The sequence below is a fragment of the Malaclemys terrapin genome, chromosome 5 (assembly GCF_027887155.1).
Source record: "Malaclemys terrapin pileata isolate rMalTer1 chromosome 5, rMalTer1.hap1, whole genome shotgun sequence".
Lineage (NCBI taxonomy): Eukaryota > Metazoa > Chordata > Testudines > Emydidae > Malaclemys > Malaclemys terrapin.
The window spans coordinates 86,402,984-86,426,952 of record NC_071509.1 but is presented as its reverse complement, the minus strand read 5'-3'; the positions used below and the strand labels follow the sequence as shown (position 1 = coordinate 86,426,952).

The following is a 23,969-nucleotide window of genomic DNA, read 5'->3' as shown; positions in this document are numbered from 1 at the left end:
GACCTGTTAGACAGCAATCTCTTGTTTTAGAGTCTATGTATAGTTTCTGCATTATAGTACAAATATGAGCCACATAGTTTAAGGAGAAAGGCAGGCCAATTGAATGGTGTAAGAGTATACAGACACCATCATGTGGCACTGAAATTTTGCCCAACTGATAGTGCTTTTGGCAACTTGTCAGGAGCTCAAGGACATTGTATTAAGAGGAGCTGACAGCAGATGTTCCATTTTTAGTGTGGAGTTGAGACCCATGGACTCCACAAATCCCAGCAAGCAGCACTCGATCTGAATATGAGCGACCAGGCTGCTGGGGCAGATTTTCTGTAAATTGCATCTTTGTACTGAAGACAAAGATGTGTGGAACTTCCTTTTAGAGCTCCATGGGCAGTCCCTGAAATACAGTGCTCTCAGTGTTGCCTGATATAATCTATTGATTATATACTGATTATTATATTGCTTGCTTAAGAATTCTCAGTTAGCATTCTGAGGCTTGATAGGTTCTTGTCCTAAGATCTGGCCCAATATTATTAAAATTACTGTTAAATTGGGAACCCCAATGTGCATTGTTGCAACACTTACACGTAGGAAATCTCACTATATTTATAATTGTTTTATGAATACAGTTAGCAAAGTCACAAACACTCTAACCCAGCAAGGTAAAAAGAGATAATACAATACACCTGAACATCCATATACTCTCACCATCCCTTGCAGAACAACCTAAAATGTTAGTCATGATCTTCCTCCTCCTCATTTCCTTCCTCATCAACACCACCACTGGTTGTGTTGTATTAAGAGGAGCTGACAGCAGATGTTCCATTTTTAGTGTGGAGTTGAGACCCATGGACTCCACAAGTCCCAGCAAGCAGCACTCCATCTGAATATGAGCGACCAGGCTGCTGGGGCAGATTCTCTGTAAACTGCATCTCCAAAGGCACACAGCCTGGGATATAGGTTTTATAATGTGTTATTTTAACATCACTAAACCTAATGCATATTCAGTAGGAGTTTCACTCCCTTTTCTTTATTTATAGTTTCTCTCCCTAACTCATGTTGGGATGCCCTTCTCCCATAGGTTATTAATCTTTGTACTTCAATCTTATTAGTATAAAAATAGTTCAGAGGTTCTTAACCTTTACTGCAGCCTGCACCCCTTTGGTTCTCAAAAATATAGTCTCACACCCTTATCAAAAATCATTAAAGTAGCTCAGTTCTTTAAACCTAGATATATCATAATTATAGAATGAAAGAGAATTATATATTTATTTTAATTTTGCGGTTAAAATTTAATGCAGTAATCGTTAAAAATGTATAATGTTAAAAAATACATAGGTTTGATGAAACAAAGTAGTTGTACTTATGTGCCTGTGCTTAATTTGTATTTCGATGATTTACCTTCTAAAAAAATCTGGCCTGTCTCACACCCTCGGGGGTGCGTGCACCCCAGGTTAAGAACCACTGCATTAGTTAGTTACCATGGCACACTGGTGGTCAGACATCAGCTGATGTCACTAACTTAAAATATTCCAAGTGGATATAAATTAGCATCTTGTAGTTACCTACCAGCAGTTTTGTCATTCAGCATTCTATATTACGATATCTTATGATTTAGGGTTACTCTTGGTTAGCTACTTATGCTAAGACTTTTTTGGGCCTTATGTCTTGATTAGTTTAGCTAGGCTATTGTCTTACAAGCCTTGAGGCTCATTGCATTACTGCCTTTACTTATACCTATGCATTACCTAGTAAATACTTATACCTATAGGCTACATCGGCCAATGATGGTTCCTGTTTCACTCTAGTTATGACTTTTTACCTATTGACTCTTCAGGCAGTCCACTTGGTTGCATTGGTCAGAAAATTTTTCAGACTTAAGAATTATGGATACTGTATAATCACATACAATGTGTTGCAATGAGATTCAAGCATCAAAGTCCAGAGGTGCACATTTTCATCCTGTTCAATCCCATGGAAGCCAATGCACGGAAAATCACATGACCAATGGCTGCTGGACTGTATGTTAGCGAAGCTGGCCTACCTGTATCTGGACCACAGAGTGGTGACCCTGGGGAGGTAAGCAACTTTACAATTGCAATTAAAATTATTGCTAAATTTTATTGGACAGTCACATAATTCAAGTTTTGGTGAAAAACCTTTTTTAAAAGTTGTACAGATTTAATATTAATAGAACTCTTAACCAAATTAACCATATTAAAATCAAAAAAGTTTTGTTTGGATACAAATATTTCCTTATAGTATTCATAACACATATCAAATTCTGGAAATAAGATCCAGAACGTGAAACAATCTAGACGCTGGGGTAAAGACAAAAGTGAAACTGATCTATTGTCCTCCAAATTGAATGAAATGCAAAAAATAAAAAGTATGTATTATGAAAAAAATATTTTAAATGTTTAGTTTTAGCAATCTCTTAGAACAATAACTTTGGTGAAGAAATGTGATTTTAAAATAACATTTTGGCCTATCCTGCTAAATGTTAATCTTTTACATTGGTTATACAGTACTATAATTTCCATAGCAATGTTTTTAGCTAATAAATAAAGTTTAGAAGTTGCTGTGATACCGAATTTTTTCTCGTTGTTGTTAGAATTATGAACCATGGTTGTGTCTAGAATATTACTTTGAAGCTTGAGTTGTCCTTTCCGTGGAAGAATTTATCAAAGGTACATAGTATTATCTCCATATATTTCACCTTGCACATCCTAACATGCTTTTGCTTCTCTGTCTACACTAAAGCATTGACTTATCATGCATGCTTTGTTGCTTTACATTGCAGAAAAATGATCCACCGTCTTCATTGCCTCAAGGGTTAAACTGGGTGTAGATTCCAGCAGAGTAAGTTCATATTGTGAACCAGTAACATAATTTGCCTTTTATCCTGAGCGTTGGTATGTTTCTAATAAGTATTTTTTGTTTTTGTACAGGTTGCTGAGTATAAACCCAGTTACCTTATCACCATGTCCAACAAAAGCCAAACCAGCAAAGAAGAATTTTTGGGGATGATGAGGTTACCCTTGAGTACTATTTACTGTATAACATATTCTTAGGCCTCCATACATTGGAAAGGCAGGGAGGAGCAGTTGGCATGTAGGGCACATGGGCCGAGCAGTACACCTGGCCTAAATGGAGAACTGTTGTTATATCTTGAATAAAGATCACTTGAAATAGATGTGTGTCTTTTTTCCTTTTATTTACCAATTGTAGTGCACCCGTGTACTGAAGGGAAATTACTAGATACAAACTTGTGTTATTGTATTGAATGTCTTGAGGAGCACCAAATATAATACTGTAACAGAGATCATTATCCTGGTGACAAAGAGCCACCAGTCCATGATCCCAAGTGACCCTACTGTTCCAGTATCCTGTAAAAGGGATTAGATGTCAAATTACAGATTTGTGATTCTTGCTTGTATACACAGGGCTGAATTAACTGCTTATTCCATGTAGTGAATACGATGAGAATGGTGGGTTTTTGCCTCATGACAAAAGCCAGGGACAACATTAAGATCTTGGAGATTTTCTTTAAGATTCTCCTCCTTCACAATCTTACGGCCAAATTTCCCCATATTCTCTCTTATTTTCATCTCACCCAGCTTTTCTACTTACTGTTTCTATTCCACTGATTTCGGGTGAACTTGTCACTGCTGCAGTGGTCCAAATAAAAAAGATGGTGTCATGGCTAGAATGGCTCCTAGTAAACATACTGAAGTTCATTTAATTATCTTTTCCTGAGATCAGAGAGACTAGATTTACTAGATTGGTGTCCTAGTATAGCAGCAGAACCCACAGTTCCACATATAATTCATGGCTGACTAAAAAATTGTGAATTACCCCAGCTGAATTAGGGGCTTCCTTGGCTGTAGGTTTTGTGGGCCCCAGGAGCAAGCGCTCTAGTAAGAATTGGGAATCTGGAAACAGAATGAATTAGAGAGGAGTTAGCATTAATCTGGTATCATCTCTAACACCATCTGTTGTTCAGTTTGGGGAGTGCAGCAAAATGTTTTTGTCTATTGCCATGTGGCATCTCTACTTGTGCAGTGGTCACCAACCGGTCGATCATGATCGACTGGTCAATCCTGGAGAATCTCCCAGTCGATCACAATCATCGGTGATGTAGCGGGGCTGCTGCTAAGGCAGGCTCCCTGCCTGCCGCAGTGCCATGCCGCTTCCGGAAGCGACCAGCATGCCCTTGCGGCCCGGGGCAGGGGAGGGGCGTGCAGCGGTCTCCACATGCTGCTCCTGCCTGCAAGTACCTCTCCTGCAGCTCCCATTGGCTGGAAATGGGGAACTGCCCCTCTCTGCTGCGGGGGCGGTGCCTGCAGAGAGGGGCAGCGTGTGGAGCCATGTGCCCCCACCAGGGGCCGGAGGGGCATGTTAGCCCCTTCTGGGAGTGGCGAGGGGCCCAGGCAGGCAGGGAGCCTGCCTTAGCCCCGCTGCGCCTTCAACTGGGAGCCGCCTGAGGTAAGCACCCGTACTCCCTCCTGCACCCCAACCCCCTGCCCCATCCCTGACCCCCCTCCCAGAGCCAGCATCCCATACCCCCTCCTGCACCCCAACACTCTGCCACAGCCCGAAGCCCCCTCCTGCGCCCCAACTCCCTCTCAGAGTTTACACCCCTCACCCACTCCTGCACCCCAGCCTCCAGCCCCAGGCTCAGCCTGGAGCCCCCTCTCATACTGCGAACCCCTCAGCCCCAGCCCAGAGCCCGCACCCCCTCCCAAACCCCTGCCCAGTGAAAGTGAGTGAGGGTGGAGGAGAGCAAGTGACAGAGAGAGGGGGGGATGGAGTGAGCGGGGGTGGGGAGGCTTCAGGGAAGGGGTGGGGCAGATCCTAAGTTGCCCTTAAATTCAAAAAGTGATCTTGGGCGTAAAAAGGTTGGAAACCACTCTGCTAGTGGAATACAGTTGAAGGAACATATTGAATTTAGCTTATTATTCTAAGGCCTGGTCTACACTAACCCCCCAATTCGAACTAAGGTACGCAACTTCAGCTACGTGAATAATGTAGCTGAAGTTCGAAGTACCTTAGTTCGAACTTACCTCGGTCCAGACGCGGCAGGCAGGCTCCCCCGTCGACTTCGCGGTACTCCTCTCGCCGAGCTGGAGTACCGCAGTCGACGGCGAGCACTTCCGGGTTCGACTTATCTCGTCCAGACAAGACGCGATAAGTCGAACCCAGAAGTTTGATTTGCTTGCCGCCGAACTACCGGGTAGTGTAGACCTACCCTTAGAAATGTATCTGGAAACCTTAAGGGGTCTATGGTTAGAAAACTGAATAACTGCAGTACAGGAACGGTCTTAGCACTGTAGTTATCAAGACTGATTTGTTAGTTGTGGTTTGTATCTAAGATGGTTAGTGGTTTGTTTAGTTCAGTAATGTACCCTTTCTGTACTACAGAACAGAAAGAAATCAGTCAAGCATCCCAGTGTTTAAAAAGCCCACCAAAGAGGCACATCTCTTTCCTATAGCTTTTCTACAGTAGTCCTGAAGACTGACTCAGAAACAAGATGAGTATGTAAATAATCCCTACATTAAAAACAGATTAAAAGAACCTCTTAAAAGTAAAATTTTCTCTCATATTTTATCAGTATATTAAGGAGGAGCTGAGAGTAGTTTTTGATTGTTGCCTGATATAATTGTGTTGGTGCTCAGAGTCTTGGTAGATGGACAGATTAGGTACATACCTGTGTAAATCATATATATTGGTAGCTTCAGTGTCTTGCACTAACTGGTTTAATGCTGATAAAATGACACTAGGAGATAAGTGATGCTAACAATAGTGAGAGCTAAATTTCAGAGTGTTGGTTTTTTACTGTAAGTCCAGTACTGTTTGACCCCACAGCCTCACATGTATACATCACATTGTGTGACTGTAATTTCCCTATGCTCTTGAAGTTTGAGCAATAGGTTTTTATCCATACTAAAACTAGGTAATTTAGTGGCCAGAGTTCACCCCTGTAATTGTGTTCATACAAACTAATCTCTGTGCTGTCATTACTTCTGGAATCCATGTGAGCAATTACCTTTTATTTGAAGGGAGACTCCTGTGGAGTAACAGGGGGATAATGATTTTTATGAAGTAATGTTATCCTAGCTCTGCTTTGATGTTGGTGGCTTGCTTGGGATGGGATTCCATTCTGTTAGATATATTTACAGTAGCCGTACCATGTGACTCGATGAACCTAGAATACCCTCAGAGACCTGATCAGTTATGCCTCCACACTGTCCTTCGAGTCAAAGCCTCAAAGAAGGGTTTGTAAAATACCACACAGTACAACTGATCATATGTGCTAAACTTCACTTTTCAATCATATGTCTTGATGCATCCCATCTTCTGTCTATACATTACCTACTTTAGATTGTAAGCTTTTCAGGGCAGGGACCTGGTGTTGCCTATAAAGCATTTAGCACACTTCCAGTAATATCTAAATGACTGATAAAAACAAAGGTGAATTTAATTTAACACTCCCCCTTTCCTCACAGTTTAGCTATACCAAACTTTATTCTAATTCCCAATAGATCTTAAAATTAGTGTATTTAGGCAGCAGCCAAGTATCAGTTAAGACACGATGAAAGGAATTTCTGTTTTGGAAAGGTGAAGTAATATCTTGGACCAACTTCTGTTGGTGAGAGAGACAAGCTTTTGAGCCACACAGAGCTATCACCAACAAAAGTTGGTCCAATAAAAAATATTACCTGACCAACCTTGTCTCTCTAATATCCTGGGACCGATATGGCTACACCAACACTGCATACAAGGAAAGGTGAAGTCAGTTACAGGAACTTGGGGAAAGTGAAAAAAGGGAAGTCAATGACAGCCACATGTGCACCTTCAGTGGTAGAGTTTGGCCATTCTGCTTGTTTCGCAAACACTGACTCTGAGAAAGTGTGGTGTGAGCTGAAACTTTGGCCTGCAGAGACAGATTACGGTTGTAGAAAAGACAGATCTAGTTATGAAGGGCTACATTATATATCACATTTGTCTAATAAAAAGAGGAAACGGCTAAAAAAAAAAGCTTGAGTTGTTGGCCTACATGAAAAGAGGAAAGATGGACCCCAAAACACATGTTCTAGTACATTAGGACAGAACTTAGTTTTGTGCGGATCTTATACTAAATAGTCCCTAACATACATACATTTTAGCATATATAGAGCCCGATACTGCAAAACTTAATGCTGTGAATTTGTCAAATGGAGTCCTTCAGGACTACTCACACCAGGAAGCACAAAGCACAGCAGTGTTTGGAAGATTGGACCCCATGGTTAAGTGTGAATTGCTATATTGATGATGGTCAGGAGTTTGGATTTCTCCACTCTATATCGAACTAGCTGTTTTTTTGAAGATTGGAGAACTCCTGGAAATTTCTAAAGCCCTCTTCCTCAGCACTGAGGATGGAGATGACTGAAATTTGGCAGAAAACACTATATTGCATAAGACCAGAGAAACATTGAAATTGTGTTACTTGTACTCATGCTGTAATTCCTGAGTGTAGGGGGTACAAGCTGCATTGTGCTGTCCAAGAGCTCTCTAGAAGTAATTTGTGTTCCCTAGATTAAAAATACACCTTTTCTGGAAACGTTCCCTATTGACCTTCCATACCCCAGAAATAAAATTTCCCATCTGACCTGGCCTGAGCAGCTTGGGGAGGCGGATAAAGGAAGAGATGGGGTTGTGGCTTGATGTCCAACTGTATGCCTTCATAAATGAGACCAGATTTGCTTGAGCTGGCCTTGAGATGGTTACTTAAGTTGCATGATGCCATTATGAAGCAGCAATGCATAATTTTGCCACTTCGCTAACTAAGTAATTTTAAAACAAGTTATTTAGCCTTATAGCACTTTCCTATGACGTAAGGCAGATGATGACACCTTCATGAAGGAGTTAGCATTTAGTATGGCCGATTCCAGCCAGAGGATGAAACTGAGCTTTTCGGGGATCCTAGAAGTAAAGGAGAAGACTTGAGTTGATGGCTGTCTGGTTTATTTTGTGTGCGCATGCACATGTCAGGGGCAGTTGTTTTGTAAACAGTACTGATGGGGATCACAACGTGACACTTTGCAGCAGAGAGTCACTGTGTGACCACTTCATGTGTTGCTCTGCTCCCCCAGTCCTTAAACTATTTTTTCCATTATGCTGCTAATTACAGCTGCAGTTATGGATGGGTTCACTTCCTATATCCACTTCATTAACATACTGCATGTGTTTAGCTCAGTGTTTCATTGAATGAGGGTTTTTTTTAATAGTTTGCTTATAGTTTCTGTTTTTTTGTTTGTTTTTTTTACTTACTGGGTTTCTTAGTCCAGTAGTTTTACAGAGACATACTGAAATATTTGTGGAGGATCAAAATAGAGAGCGATGGAAATTTAGTACAGCTCTTGCAAAGTCAAACTAACACATACAGGCAGGTTGATCTCTTGCAGCACTCCTAGAGAAGGCCTTCTCTTCACACCCAGGGCATCAAGTTTGAACTGAGAGGTGTAGATAGGGCTAAGCAAACACACACTTGTGGAATGTAATGTAGTATGTAAGACACTGAATCCTTTAAACAATTTCTAGGTGGCTTACTATTTATCAGGGAGCACAAATGCTACAATCAGCCCATGGAGATAATGGCGTTAGAAGTCAGAAGCATTCTCTTTAATTTTTCTGAAGCAAATATTTATCCATAAACTTGTTTAATTCAGCTTTGTTGTATTTACACATAAGAGGGCAGTATGGTACTGTTAGCCAAATGCCTTGTGTGCACACCATTATATTTTATTATATTATGCATTGCATCATATTTTAAGAAATGGCTTTAGAACTTTGAGCACAATTAGAGCTTTGTGAGTGGCCCCACGAGTTATATTGCATCTATACAAGGAACAATCTATACAGGGAATACATGGATAGTTTTCTTTTCTACATGTAAATTATTTTGTGCATTTATAGAGCTGTAATTGCAATTGTACGCAGTGTTTTTATTCTCTTAGTCAGTATGTATAGATATGTAAAAGAGAAGGAGACAGATTATCTAAAGCTGGTATGGGGAGGTTTAAATTATGCCACGTTGCATGAGAGAAGTCAGACAGTGTTTCCAACATTGCTTTCCCTTGGATGCCCTATGCTTTCTTCCGAGTCAGAAGGGTGGTTCTGACCATTTTGCACCATTGCAGCCACCTCTCCTTGGAAGTAGATAAACCTAAATTGATGCCAGAGAGGTCAATGTGAATGTGGGCTCTTGCTTGAATATCTGTGCTATACAATCTAATTCATGTACATGTGATACTCAGGATAACCAGCCAGCAAAAGATGCCATGTAAGAGTTTCTTTTAATTCAAACAACATGGTGCTCTGAGTGACTACTGCACTTCTCATGTGTTTAGTCACTTGGCTTTTAGCTTTGTGCCTTACGCAGACGTAAGGCATGTTGTAATTATCCTGAAATGTGCTACCTGGGAGTAAGAGTTTACTTACAACTTCTTAAATTTCTGCTTCGTAAAAGTTTTTTTCTATGAAGGCTTATTACGAACTCCCTCTTTATAACCTCTTGCCGTAATATACAAAATGATTGTCTCTATAACTCCAGTACACAGAAACACCGTACACTATTGAATTATGTTGTTTCTTGTTATACCATTATGCTGTGCTGCTATATGGTGTAAAGGAAACATAATATTTCATTTTTGTAAAGCTATGTGCATGTTTACTGTCTTGTGGCTGTTGTCTTCAGAGAAATCTATAGTATGCTAACTTGCTCACATGAATTTGCCATGATCAAATGTAAAGGGCTGCTATTAAATGCTATATAGGCATATTGATCAGCTTTTATAAGTAAATCAGCATCATGGACTAGTAAAAAATGCAGGAAACTTGAACAGATGTGCATTGCTTTTTTACCCAGAGAGAAATGACATTATGCTTTATGTTGGATTTTAATGGTCATGAATGAAAAGATAAAATGACTAAAGGAAATGTAATCTCGTGTGTGTGTCTTTGTGGGTATTATCGTGGTTAGTAAAAGTGTGTGGACTCATTATTTAATGGCTAACTGAAAAAGTTCCAGTACAATATGCTACTCCTGCCTCCTTCACAGCAACTCCGCCACACACACTCCCTCCAAGAGCATGCTTTTTTTTAGGGGTTAATATGATAGTATGATTCTGTCATAAATTTTGAAAATTAATATGACTATTCTGGCAAAATTACAGGCCCTAAGTGAAATTGTGGAAATTTACTTTTCTGGATAGTGGTTAATAGAGTTAATTCATTGTTTTCCCCTAGTTGGCAAGCATGGCTGCACATATTTAGTCTTTGGATTAACTGATCTGCTGTCTGGTTAATGTGTAGACAGTGCTTTTGCTTATTTTTATTTTGTATGTATGTATTTATTTAAAAAGCACTCATTAAGGACCCACGACACACTCCTAAAACTTGAAGGAATGGATTTTTGGCTCCTGTCTGCTTTGAATGAAATCCAGAACAAATGTTGTTTGATAATGGTTTATAGTTGCATTGCACAGGTTGCTGTTCATGGTAAATAATTAATATCTCTTGTGTTCTTGATCGCAGATTTTCAAAACCCTGCCTGATGCCACTTTCCCTGAGCCAATCTCTATGTCAATATCTCCTCCAAATGTCCCACCAAGGCAATCGAGAAGACAAGGGCAGCGTAATAAGCGGCCTCTGGCTGTATATAATCTCTGTCTTGAGCTCGATGATGGTAAGATTTTAATTATATTGTCTATCTTGGCAGCAGGTGGGTGTTTTTGTATATCTTGTGTGAGTCTACAGTAATTTTCCATTTCACATTTCTATTTTTTTTCTTTTTGTCATTTGAGACATGGAAAGGAGTGGGGAGGCGAAGAGGGTATATTCTTGTACATATTCGAAACTGGGGAATAATTGCCTAAAGTCCCATTCCTGCCCCCCTCCCCTCACCGCCCTTTTAAAAAAAAAAAAAGGCAGTTCCCATTTCTTTGGGGAAATCTGTATGACCTCTACTGAAGATTATGCAACCATAAGATAAATGGAGAGGGAACTAAAATTAAAGCAAATCTTTTATGAGAAGAGCTAATGCACTCTAATGTTAAATTCATCTGGATTAAAGGCTCAGGTCACTCAGTGAACTGAAGAATACTGCTACTGTACTTGAATCTTTAATACCTTGATGTTCAGTGGCAGTAAATACTTGCATCCTGCTCTGTGCTGCTGAGAAGCAAGAAATCTTGCTGGATGTGCAGTATGCAGCAATATCATATAGTGCAGTATGGAATATACGGTATTCTGCATGTCAGCTCAAAACCTGGCCATTTTCTTGAAATCTTGTGGTTTGAGGGCATGTGCAGTTCTAAAAAGGCAAGTCAGTGCTCAGTTTGTATTGCAGCCCTCTCCACTCTAGTCCCTTCTTCTCTCTCAGTGTAGTTAGTTAATTATCCCTCCACATGAAGAAGCATGAGATCAAGACACAATGCCCACTTAACACTAAAGTGAAGAAAATGAAGACTTGAATGTTATGTGCTAGTATGAGACTTCTTTGAGTGATTGCTCATGTGTATTCCACAATAGGTGTGCATGCTCACCACGTGCACCAGTGCCAGAAGTTTTTCCCCTAGCAGTACCCGTAGGGAAGCGCCCATAGGGACCCCTGGAATGGCGCCTCCATGACGCAGTATAAGGGGCGCTGCGCGCTCCCCCCATCCTCAGTTCCTTCTTGCCGCCAGTGAAGGTGCTTTGGAACTGCTTTGCTCCAGCTTTGCTGTAGCTCATCCCTCAAACTGCTTGTTCGTTCAGTGTATGGTACCTGTAGTTAGTTAGTTGTTCAGTTAGTGTAGTTTAGCTAGAATGCCCCGTGCCCCGGGTTTTAAGTCGTGCAACACTTGTAGGTGACCTGTGCCAGTGAGCGATCTGCATGCGAACTGTTTATGCTGCTTGGGGGAAACCCATCTCGGAGATCACTGCAAGATTTGCAAGTCGTTTAAGCCTTGGACCAAGAGAGAAAGGGACATTAGGCTCTAGGCTATTCTGATGGAGTCGGCGCTGACCCCGGCTCTGGAGCGCCGCTTCAAGTCAGCACCGGGCACGGCAGTGTCGGTGCGTGGCAACCCTTTGGCACCATCGACTAGTCGGCACCACTCCCTATCCACAGGGCAGGCCAAGAAAGCTAGGAAGAGGCTTTCTTCGCCGCGGCACTGGAGTAAACCCGGGACAGAGGGTAGACCCATGTTGGGCAGTCCTCGATCCCCACCGGCCTCTAGGCCTCTGACTCAAGTTGAGCGGAGTAGCCTGGCCCATTCGGAGCAGGCCTCCCTGAATGTCCGGATGTCCTCCACACCAGAGGCCCTGCAGGCGGCCTGGGATGTTATGTCCATGCCGGTACCAGGGGCCCCGCGCTCCAGAGGCAAACCGCTGCTGGGATCTCCGCAGTTGCCCCCAGTTTGGTACCGGTCTCAGTCGAGGGAACGTTTCCGACGCCGTTCGCTGCCCAGCAACCATTCAGGGCAAAGTCCACATGGATCGCTCTCAACGTCCACCAGACTGTCCGGTTGGGTTCCGTCTGACTGAGACTCTTGGCACCGCTCTACCTTGAGGAGTGAACACCGATGGGACCGAGGCAGACGACGCCAAAGGTCCTTGTCTCGGAGGGGCTATTGCAGCCAGTCACGGCACAGACGTCGACGTCGTTCCCGTTCGTTGTTCCACCCCAGGACGGGACCCTGCCACGGCACTGCCTATGTAGCCCCAGGTGTCGATCGCCGTCGTCTCACCGTCGCAGCTCCACCCTCCGGAGCTGATTGTGGAGCAGCTGTTACCGACGGTACCAGTCCTCCTCCCTCCATCCCGCAGGAGGACTTTAGGGTCCACCAAGAACTCTTAAAAAGGGTGGCATCAAGCCTCCACCTCCAGGCAGAGGAGATGGAGGAGCCCTTGGACTTCCTGTTTAATGTACTGTCCTCCTTGGCACCGGGCAGGGTGGCCTTGCTTCTCCATGAAGGAATGGTGAAAATTTCAAATGCCCTGTGGCAAACCCCGGCCTCATTGGCCCCCATCTCTAAGAGAGCAGAACGCAAGTATTTTGTACCCGCCAATGGGCATGAATACTTATACACCCACCCTGCTCCTAACTCCCTGGTTGTCAAGTCGGTCAACCACAGGGAACAGCCAGGCCAACCAAGCCCCTACCCCAAAAAATAAAGATTCAAGGAGACTGAACTCATTTGGAAGAAAAATGTATTCATTCTCAAGCTTCCAGTTATGGATGGCGAATCACCAGGCTCTCCCGGGCCGGTATGAGTTCAATCTGTGGGGCTCCCTGGCCAAGTTCGAGGACTCCCTCCAGGAGCATGACAGGAAGGAGTTCAAAGCGCTGGTGGAGGAGGGCACAGGGGCTGCCACGGCAACCCTGCAGGCGGCTTCGGATGCAGCGGACACAGCTGCGCGGTCCAGGGCCTCAGCGGTGTTAAAGAGAAGGGCTTCGTGGCTCCGGCTCTCTGGGCTGTCCAGCAAGGTGCAGACCTCCCTGCAGGACCTCCCGTTTGATGGCAAAGCTCTGTTTGTGTAACAAACGGATACGAAGCTGCGTGGCCTGAAAGACTCCTGCAAGATGCTCCAGATTCTGGATCTCTATATTTCGGCTCTGGCTAAACCTAAGTTCAAGCTACAGCAGACTCCCGCTCAGGCCACCCATTCAAAATACGAGACCGATTATAAAAAGTCATGAGACTATAACAGGCACCCACAGAGGCAGTCTCAGCCTGCCCCCTATCCTGGGTGCTCCAAGGGCAAGTAGGCGGGGGAAAAGGCGGTTTTGACGGGATGCCCGGGGGCGCCCTGCCAATTCTCATCAGGGGTCCACCCTCAATAAAGCTTCACTTCTCCAATCGGTTGTGTGCTTTCCTCCTAGAGTGGTCATGGCTGACCTCAGACCGATGGGTCCTCAACACCATCTCCCGGGCTACACTCTTCAGTTTACTTCCGCCCCACCCAACCACCCTCTGCCCCCGTCCCTTGTGGGGGACCCCTCACACGAGGCTCTGCTTGAGCAGGAGGAGGGGTGGCTCCTGCGACTAGGAGCGGTGGAAGTGGTACTGGGGGAGTTCAAAGGCAAGGGGTACTACTCCCTCTATTTCCTTATCCCGAAGGCCAAAGCGGGGCTCAGGCCCATCTTGGACCTGCGAGGCCTGAACCAGTACATGGTGAAGCTCAAGTTCCGCATGGCTTCCCTGGTCTCCATCATCCCCTCCCTGGATCCCGGGGACTGGTATGCTGCCCTCGACCTGCAGGATGCGTACTTCCACATTCCCCTTCCGAGGGGCACAGACGCTTCCTCCATTTCACAGTGGGGCGGAAACACTACCAATTTACGGTCCTCCCGTTTGGCCTGTCCACTGCCCCCAGGGTATTCATGAAATGTATGTTGGTGGTAGCGGCCTACCTCAGGCGTTGGGGGGGGGTCCCAGATCTTCCCCTATCTGGATGACTGGTTGGTCAAGGGCAGCTCCCAGTCGCAGGTGCGGGATCACGTGGCGTTCCTTCAGTCCATGTGCACCACCTTGGGCCTGTTGGTACACAACACCGAGTCCACGTGAGTCCCAGTACAATGCATAGAGTTTATTGGGGTGGTCCTGGATGCCTCGTCGGCCAGAGCCTCCCTTCCACCAGACAGGGTCACAAGGTTTTCGGTGACAGCAGCCAGAGGCATGCCTCCAGCTCTTGGGTCACATGTCGGCATGCACGATGTGGTCCGTCATGCCAGACTCAGGATGAGGCCGCTCCAGCTTTGGTTGGCCTCGATGTTCTCCCAGGCCGGGGACAGGATGGACAAAGTCCTCATGATGCCCGAGCCAGTGATCACCTCCCTACAGTGGTGGTCCTCCCTGAGAAACATGCTCCAACGGGTCCCTTCAGGAGTAGGGCCCCGTCGCTGGAACTGGTGTTCGACACGTAGGACCTGGGATGGGGGGTCCATTTGGGGAATGTTCAAACCCAGCGTCTGTGGTCAGCTCAGGATCTGACCCTCCACATAAACATCAAGGAGCTCAGGGCAGTACGGCTGGTGTGCATGGCTTTCCACTCACACCTGGAGGGCCGGGTGGTCAGGGTCCTCACGAACAACATGGCCACGATGTTCTACATCAACAGGCAAGACGGGGCCCGATCCTCTGCCGCGAAGCCCTCAGGCTGTGGGACTTTTGTATAGCCCACGACATCTGCCTACAGGCCTTCCATCTGCCAGGCACCCAGAACATGCGGGTGGATCACTTGAATAGGGACTTCTCTTCTCAGCGCGAGTGGTCCCTCCACCCAGAGGTGGCACACAGACTTTTCCAAGTGTGGGGAACTCCCCAGATGGACCTGTTCATGGCTTGGCAGAGCCGTCACTGTCCCTGGTTCTGCTCGGGGGGCGCTATCTCTGATGCCTTCCTCCAGGTCCTGGTCAGGTCAGTTTCTCCATGCTTTTCCCCCATGCCCGCTGATCGGCAAGGTCCTGGAAAAGATAAAAACAGACAAGGCCTGGGTCTTTCTGATTGCCCCGGCATGGCCCAGGCAGCATTGGTATGGGAACCTCATGAGCCTGGCTGTTGCTGTCCCACCAGGACCTGCTCTCCCAGGACCAGGGCCGCCTCCCCAACTTGGCGGCACTCCACCTCACAGTGTGGCTACTCAATGGTTAGGTAGGGAGGAAAGGACGTGCTCGGAAGGGGTTCAGCATATCCTCTTAGAAAGCAGGCTGGCTTCCACACACCGAGCCTATTTGGCAAAGTGGTCTCAGTTTTCCAGATGGGCGGACGCCCCGATCCAGCTGATTTCAGACTACTCCTTCACCTTAGAGCCCAGGGCCTGGCGCCCTCCATCAGTCAAGGTGCACCTGGCGGCCATATCGGCCTTCCAACCACCAGTGCAGAGCCACACGGTATTCTCCCATGCTATAACTAGCCAATTCCTTAAGGGGTTGGATTGTCTCTTCCCGTATGTTAGGCCTCCTGTCCCGCAGTGGGACCTAAACCTGGTGTTGGTCCGTCTCACAGTGCCTCCGTTTGAGTCGCTAGCCACGTGCTCCTGATCACACCTCTCGTGGCTAGGCGGGTCTCGGAACTCAGGGCTCTGACCTCTGAGCCCTCGTACATGGTGTTTCATAAAGATATGGTCCAGCTCCGCCCACACCCTTCTTTCCTCCCGAAGGTGGTCTCCGCCTATCACCTGGGTCAGGGCATTTTGCTGCTGGTCCTCTGCCCCAAACCCCATGCGTCCAGTGAGGAGCGCTGCCTCCACGCATTGGATCTGAGACGGGCTCTGGCTTTTTACTTGGAGCGGAGTAAGCCGTTCAGAAAGTCCTCCCAACTGTTCATCGCCTGCACATGAAAGGTTGGCCGATCTCCACTCAACTGGATCACCTTGTGCATCCATACCTGTTATGACCTGGTGGGAATCCCTCCGCCACCAATTGTGAAGGTGCACTGGACTAGGGCACAGGCCTCGTTAGCTGCCTTTTTGGCTCATGTCCCCATTCAGGACATTTGTAGGGCTGCCATGTGGTCTTCAGTTCACATGTTCACCTCGCATTATGCGATTGTCTCCCAGACCAGGGAGGACGCTGGGTTTGACCAGGGCCATTCTCCATCCCGAGAGTTTGTGAGCTCCTTCCCACCTCCAACAGCTATAGCTTGGAATCACCTATTGTGGAATACAAATGAACAATCACTCGAAGAAGAAAAGACAGTTACCTTTTCCGTAACTGGTGTTCTTCCTGATGTGTTGCTCATGTCTATTCCACATCCTGCCATCCTTCCCCTCTGTCAGAGTTGTCTGGCAAGAAGGAACTGAGGGTGGGGGGAGCGCGCAGCACCCCTTATACTGTGCCATGGAGGCGCCACTCCAGGTGTTGCTAGTGTACTCCCCTACAGGTACTGCTAGGAGGAAAAACTTCCGGCACTGGTGCACATGGCGAGCATGCACACCTATTGTGGAATACACATGAGCAACGCATCTCGAAGAACACCAGTTACGGAAAAGGTAACTGTCTTTTATTGATACACTGTCATTACATCGCCTTCCTGCCTTGGTGAATTTGGTAGTGAGGAACAAACTCAGCACAACTGTATCAGACAGCTGGCTCTGAGAAATGTCTGAAAGAGACTCGGCGTGTCTGCAGTATTTTTCAGCTCATTGGTGAGACGGGGAAACTCTGCTTCTTCTTTCTTTTTTAAAGACGTATGAAACTAGAGGGATATACTAAAAAAGGTTAACAAATTGTTGGGTGTGTAGTCCTTGCTGACTGAAGAATATGCTGAGAAACTAAAAGACGTAAACAGTTTCTCCAATTATAAATTAATCTTCAATTTAAATATTTTTATACAACTTTTTATACAAGTGTGAGCTAAATACAGGGTGGGGCAGATTGTCTAACCTTGCCATTTAGCCAAAGAAACAGCCCATATTCCCTCCTGATTTGGGTATTTTGAAATAAGAAAAAGGCTGAGATGTTAAAGCTTGAACATGGTAATTCAGCGCTTGCTGTGATTCCTTTGAGGCCTGTGGGTTGTGTTTTGGTAATGATTTGATGCAGCGTGATAACCTAGTAATATGCCATCACAGTGGATGGGGATGGGTTCTGTGTTGTTGTGACTCAGATGTCCCAATACTGTGATGTAGGGCTTTGTCAGATGATCCTAAAATGTGTTGGGGGGACATTTTTTCAAAGTGTGAAAGGGTAATTAGGTAGCTAACTCCTACTTAGTTAGGGTTGCCATATGTCCGGCTTTTGACTGGAACGCCCGGTCGAAAAGGAACCCTTGCAGCTCCGGTCAGCACCCTCGACCGGGCCATTAAAAGTCAAATCAGCGACGCAGTGGGGGCACAGGGCTAAGGCAGACTTCCTACCTGCGCTAGCTCTGTGTGGCTCCCAGAAGCGTCCGCCAGGTCCTTGCGGCCCCTATATGCATGGGCGGCCAGGGAGGCTCCGCGCACTGCCCTCGTGCCCACAGGTGCCGCTCCTGCAGCTCCCATTGGCTGGGAACCATGAACAATGGGAGCTGTGGGGGCAGCGCCTGTGGTGACGAGAGTAGTGCATGAAGCCTCCCTGGCCGCCCATGCATCTAGGGGCTGCAGGGACCTGGCTGCCGCTACCTGAGAGCCAAGGTAAGTGCTGCTGTGAGCCTGCACCCCAGCCCCACCCCACCCCAGAGCCTTCACCCCCAGCCAGAGTTCTCACCCCCACCGCATCCCAACTCCCTGCTCCAGTCCTGAGCCCTCTCCTGCACCGTGAATCCCTCATTTCTGGCCCCACCCGGAGCCCGCACCCCCCAGCCGGAGCCCTCATCCCAACCCCTGGCCCCAGCCTGGTGAAAGTGAGTGATGGTGGGGGAGAGTGAGTGTTGGAGGGTGGGGGGATGGAGCGAGAGGGGGTGGGGCCTTGGAGAAGGGGTGAGGCTTCTGGGAAGGGGTGGGGCAGGGGTGTTCAGTTTTGTGCCATTAGAAAGTTGGCAACCCTATACTTAGTGTCAGTAGGAGTGGGGTGTCTAACTTCCTTTTGTGCCTTTGAAAAATTCCCCCCTTAGTATACTACATGCATGTTGAAATCAGTGGCATTCGCTCAGGACTCTCAGCATCTTGCTCTTAGGAATTGGCTGTTTGATAGGTGGCTTGTCTGTACTGCGTTGCATATTAACATTGACTTTTTTCTTTTAATTTGAATTTAGTTGTTCAGTTTTATGAGGAACTTTTGTCAGTAGCCAATATCCTAATTATTTGACACTGCATACGATACATACAGTAACACAGAATGTTTAGCCCAATTATGTCATTACCTGAAGGATCATTTTGGTGGATGGGAAACATAATATGTATTACAGCCTCATTAATTATCAAGTCACTGGTTAGACCTGAATAGCTCTAAATATGTTCTTACAAGCTTTTAATTATTTCATTCAGTGGGAAAGGGAGAAAGAACAGAAGTTAGGTTGGGCTTTATTCCATATTTTCTTAGTTTCTTGGCTAACAAATACATGTTTTATAACTGCTCTTGGAAGATTTTATCCTGTGTATGTGTTGTAACAGGAAATTAAACATTAAACCATTTCTTCCACCCCCCCCCTTTTTTTTTATTCACAATGGCATGAGTTAAGCATAGAGCATTGGCCAATATTTTGTATTTTCTGGATTTGATCAATTTGTCACAACCTTGTTGTTTAAAGAGAGTAGCTAGATTTTATATATTTATAGAAAAATGTACCTTAAAGTGTGTGTGTGTGTGTGTGTATATATATATATATATATCTTATTAACAAAATAATGCTGAACTCTCAGCAGTGTGTTTGAGACCAAGTAAAACTGTCTTTGTGCTTGAAAATTTCTCGAGGATGTTTCGCTTAGAATTGTTATGCAAACAGAAAATCATTTGGAAAGAGGAAACAAGCCTTTAATTATCAGCTGCTCCAGGGAGTCAACAGGCTGCAGAGTCCACTAGTTGGATTGAAAGCACACAGTCTAGGCCATTTTTTCTTTTGAAAAAGCACTCTCAAATGCACCCAAAATGTTTGCAGCAACTACTCAGACATAGGACTGTAACTGAAATAAATATTGATAGTCATAACAGGTTGAAAAACACACTGATTAATATCTTCATTATGTCTTCAAGTAATTAGCTACAGTGGGGTCTGATAACACATAGATTTTCCTTACACATGGTAATTAGGTGATATTAAACCTATTTGCAGACAATTCACGTATTATATTTTATCAACTTGTTATCAGCAAGACAAACCAAGTTACAACAGATATTGTTTTTGTTGGTTTTTTTTTTTTTTTTTTTTTTTTTTTTTTTTAGTTTTTCCATGGTAAGGAAATTATGAAAGCTACATGCTGAAGTATTTCATCCTGTCAGTATTTCAAGTAGAACACCGCTTAAAGGGGAATGACAAATACTTTGAGTATGGCCTGATCCTCCAGTTCTCACTGAAGAACATTTCTACCAGATTTGCCCAAAAATGACATTGTGATCAGTTCAGAGTTTGACTGCCCTCTGAAACTAGAAAATAGATGTTTTTTTTTTTTCAAAATAGCATCTTTCATTTACTATCCCACAGAACATTATGGAGAGTAATGTATTGGTTGTGCAATAACTCTTGAGATTTGTGTGTCATACTAGCCTTACAAACGCAGTAGATGGATAGCCTTGGAAATTAGAACCTGTTCTATTGAGGGAAATGCTCCTCCTTTTTTCTAAAAAATGCCATGGGGTCCTTAGTTTATACATGGACAGTCAACAAAGATTCTCAAAAGACAATTAAAATGTTGTTCCTTCCTAAATTTATTTACTTTTGCATTTTACAGTCCACAGAAAAATGCTCTGAGAGGCAAAAAGGGGAAAATCTATTGACCCAGTGCCCCCTCCAACAAATAAAAATATTAAAAATGGAGGTAAGGAATTATCTGTAACCTCAGAATTGTAATAATCATGGTGGCCTTTAGGATTGGAGAAGCCAAAAGCTACAAGCATGTGGAGTATGGAATGTGGCCCTGAATGGTCTCCATTTCTGGCTCTGCTGATAGAAATGTTTGTGTAACTGTCAGGTGCTGGCTTTTCCCCACCCCATGAAGTATCCAATGCCACATCCAGAGTCTCTTTCCAGGCACATTTTTATTTCCCAAATATAGGCAAAGTGCTCTCTCACTTTCAGTATGCAAAACAGAGCTTGTAAGAATATTCAAAAGTAAAATTTTAGATACAATTAAAATGGGCACTGAAAGCATTTAAAAGAGGACATGACTGGAGTGAAAATAAAAAAAATAATGAGGGGAATAAGAGGACCAGTAAGCCTAGGATATAGGGTCAATCTTTCCTGGAGAAGGAGCATCATTAAAAGTCAGATCTCCTGCAATATTCCTCTATCTCTGTAATGCTCCACCTTCTGCACACAGACACGCAAAGGCACATAATACTGCAAGCAGGCCAGTTTGGCATACTAAAAGCCATTAATCCCAAGCATGGAAGCCACTGACACGTACCCTTGCTTCATGCCAGCTGTGCGCTATCCAACCTCAATTCAAAAGATAATATTCCTTACTCAGGCATGCAAGGATGCTTGCAGAATAAACAGCTGAAGCAATAGGCTCAAGTCCTATTAATGAGGAATAACACTGGAGCAAATGAGAGCATTTCTTTTAATTGGATGTTTTTGTCTCTCTTTTTGGTGGTGTTCAGTGTTGGTGAGAAAAGTCTTGCGACTGGGGTTCTGGATATAAGGGGTTTATGGGACAGTTAAGGGAACCTTCCCCTGTTTTGCTTCTGCTTCCCTTTACCCTTTCTCATTTGGTCATCCAAATTCTGTTCCTCTTCTCCCATTACCTTCTTCCCCTCCTTTTTTCCCCATTAGATCCTGTCCTTCCCAGACAGCTCCCGGATTCTCTTTTAGGGTTTTCATTTCCCCCTGACAGTGGAAAGCTCAGACAGACAGACAGACTGCCTCCTTCCCTAATTCCAACTACAACTGCTCCTTTCTGGCTAGGAACCAACAGCGGGGTAGAATAGCAGAGTGGGTTCCTGATCAGAAGGCGCTATGGTAGAGACCTGGGGGTTAGAAGTTGAAACTGTAGCCAGTACCCTGCTACCTGGCTGGAGCCGAGCAGATAGATGAGAATTCAGCTGTCCTATGAGATGGTGTGAGCAGCAACATATAGGCAAGAATGTCATGTAAGATGTATAACACTTGGGGTACACCCTTAGGAAATGGGTGGCTGTCTTCTACAACATGTTCGGTTACTGAATAGATTTAATGTTTAGCCCCTTGAAAAGTGCATTACAATAGCCTAATCTTGACGTGTCCAAGGCATGGATGATGGTAGGATGGTCCTTGCGTGTAAGAACAGAACATCAATCTCCTGATCATATGGAGGTGGAAAACGCTGTCTTGGTCATTGCTGACTTATGTTATAAGCTGGAAACTAGCAAGACGCCAAAATTGTGATCACACATGACAAAGACGCACCTTAAGTCGCAGGGGCCAATACAAACTTTGCCATATCCTATCGTTGCTTTCCTTAACCTAACAATGTTACCTCAGTCTTCTGTGGATTGAGCCACAGCCCTGACCCTCTCATCCATTCTCAGTGCGCTACTGTTCACTGAGACAGACTTCTCTTTAGCTATTGCCAATCAAGAAATAGATCTTGGAGTCATTGTAGATAGTTCTCTGAAAACATCCGCTCAATATGCAGCTGAAGTCAAAAAGCTAACAGAATCTTAGGAATTGTTAGAAAGAGATAGATAAGAAAAAAAATATCATAATGCCACTATATAAATCCATGACATTCCCACACATTGAATACTGTGAGCATTTCTGGTCCCTCTAAAAAAAGATACACTAGAATTGGGGGGAAATTACAGAGAAGGGCAACAAAAATGATTAAGGGTCTGGAGCAGCTTCCATATGAGGAGAGATTAAAAATACTGGTACTATTCAGCTAGAAAAGACACAGCTAAGGGGGGATATGATAGAGATCTATAAAAATCATAAATGGTGTGGAGAAACTGAATAAGGAAGTGTTGTTTAACCCTTCATGTGACACAAGAACCAGGGGTCACCCAATGAAATTAATAGATAGCAGGTTTAAAACAAATACAAGGAAGTACTTCTTCACGCAACACACAGTCAATCTGTGGAACTCATTGCCAGAGGATGTTGTGAAGACCAAAAGTAAGTGGGTTCAATAAAAAATTAGATAAGTTCATGGGGGACAGGCCCATCAATGGCTTTTAGCTAAGATGGTCAGGGATGCAACCTCCATGTTCTGGGTGTCCCTAAACCTCTGACTGCCAGGATGACAGGGGTTGGATAACTCAATGATTGGCTATTCCGTTCATTCCCTCTGAAGCACCTGGCATTGGCCACTGTTGGAACACAAGATACTGGGCTAGAGGGAACATTGGTCTGACCCAGAATGGCCGTTCTGTTGGCCACACCCTCTAATTCAGACAAAATGGAAACAGAGCTGAGTGTCATTAGCATGTTGAAAACACTTCAACATAGGCCTCCTCATTAACCTTTCCGGCACTCCACTATATACTGAACAGGAGGGGTGATAAGGGGAACCATTGTGGGGCATGTTAGGGCTTGTGCTACTCCAGCTGCATGAATAACGTAGCTGGAGTCGACATAGCTTAGGTCGACTTAGCCCGGTGTCTTCATTGCACTGCGTCCACGGGAGATGCTCTCCGGTCAATTTCCCTTACTCTTCTCAGAGAGGTGGAGTACCGGGGTTGCCCAGAGAGCGCACGCTCTGCTGTCGATTTAGCGGGTCTTCACTAGACCCACTAAATCGACCCCTATAGTGTCGATCTCCCCATCGTGAAGACCAGCCCTGTGTTTTTGTAGCAATGTAAGCTTGTTCAATTACTGCTAATGCTAGCGCTTCCTTCTAAATGAAGGCAGGAAAGGTTTTTTGTTTTTGTTTTTGTTTTTTTAATACTAAATAGCAAAAGAAAAGTGGATAACAAGGTGATATGGTCTCAGTTTGTCAGTTGGGGAGCCTGTATTGAGTGCATGAGCTCTTTCTGTGGTCGATGTCTACCTGGTGCAGACACTCGCAGGAGTTCCACAGCAACCATCTGGCATGGCCCCACTAACTGACAGGATTGCCAAAGCCAATACTGCAAAACTCGGAAGGCAAGTCAAAATAAACCCATGATGATGATAACGTCGTCTGACGAGAAAGGCACCATAAACCCCTTGCCAGTGCGTGTGCCTTTGTTTCACAGACATGCAATATGGCACTGTGTCCTGAAAAGAACAGAAAACTTTTAACAAAATAGCCCTGGGTTTAAGGATATTTGATGCCATTTGAGGAGCACTAATGCTTGCCTAGAGTGGAGATTTTTGTACAAGTGTAGTCATGGCACTGCCTTCTCATGAGCAACCATCCTTGCTTTCTCTTCTAGCTGTATCTTTCCCCTTTTGGTGACCTATGGCTC

At 44.9% G+C, this 23,969-nt stretch overlaps 1 protein-coding gene and 1 long non-coding RNA gene across 5 annotated transcripts in view; both read left to right on the top strand.

Moving 5' to 3' along the window:
• ARHGAP10 (Rho GTPase activating protein 10) overlaps positions 1 to 23,969 on the top strand; it is a 241,199-nt gene that overhangs the window by 177,040 nt on the left and 40,190 nt on the right. For all 4 annotated transcript variants that reach the window (XM_054030633.1, XM_054030631.1, XM_054030634.1 and 1 more), the window contains one exon: positions 10,574 to 10,724. In XM_054030633.1, coding sequence (XP_053886608.1) covers positions 10,574 to 10,724 — 151 coding nt within the window. The remainder of the gene's footprint in view (positions 1 to 10,573; positions 10,725 to 23,969) is intronic.
• Positions 1,659 to 3,119, top strand: LOC128838446 (uncharacterized). The gene is made up of 4 exons (XR_008445185.1): positions 1,659 to 2,073; positions 2,609 to 2,684; positions 2,798 to 2,856; positions 2,946 to 3,119. It is a non-coding gene; the product is annotated as an uncharacterized LOC128838446 (long non-coding RNA).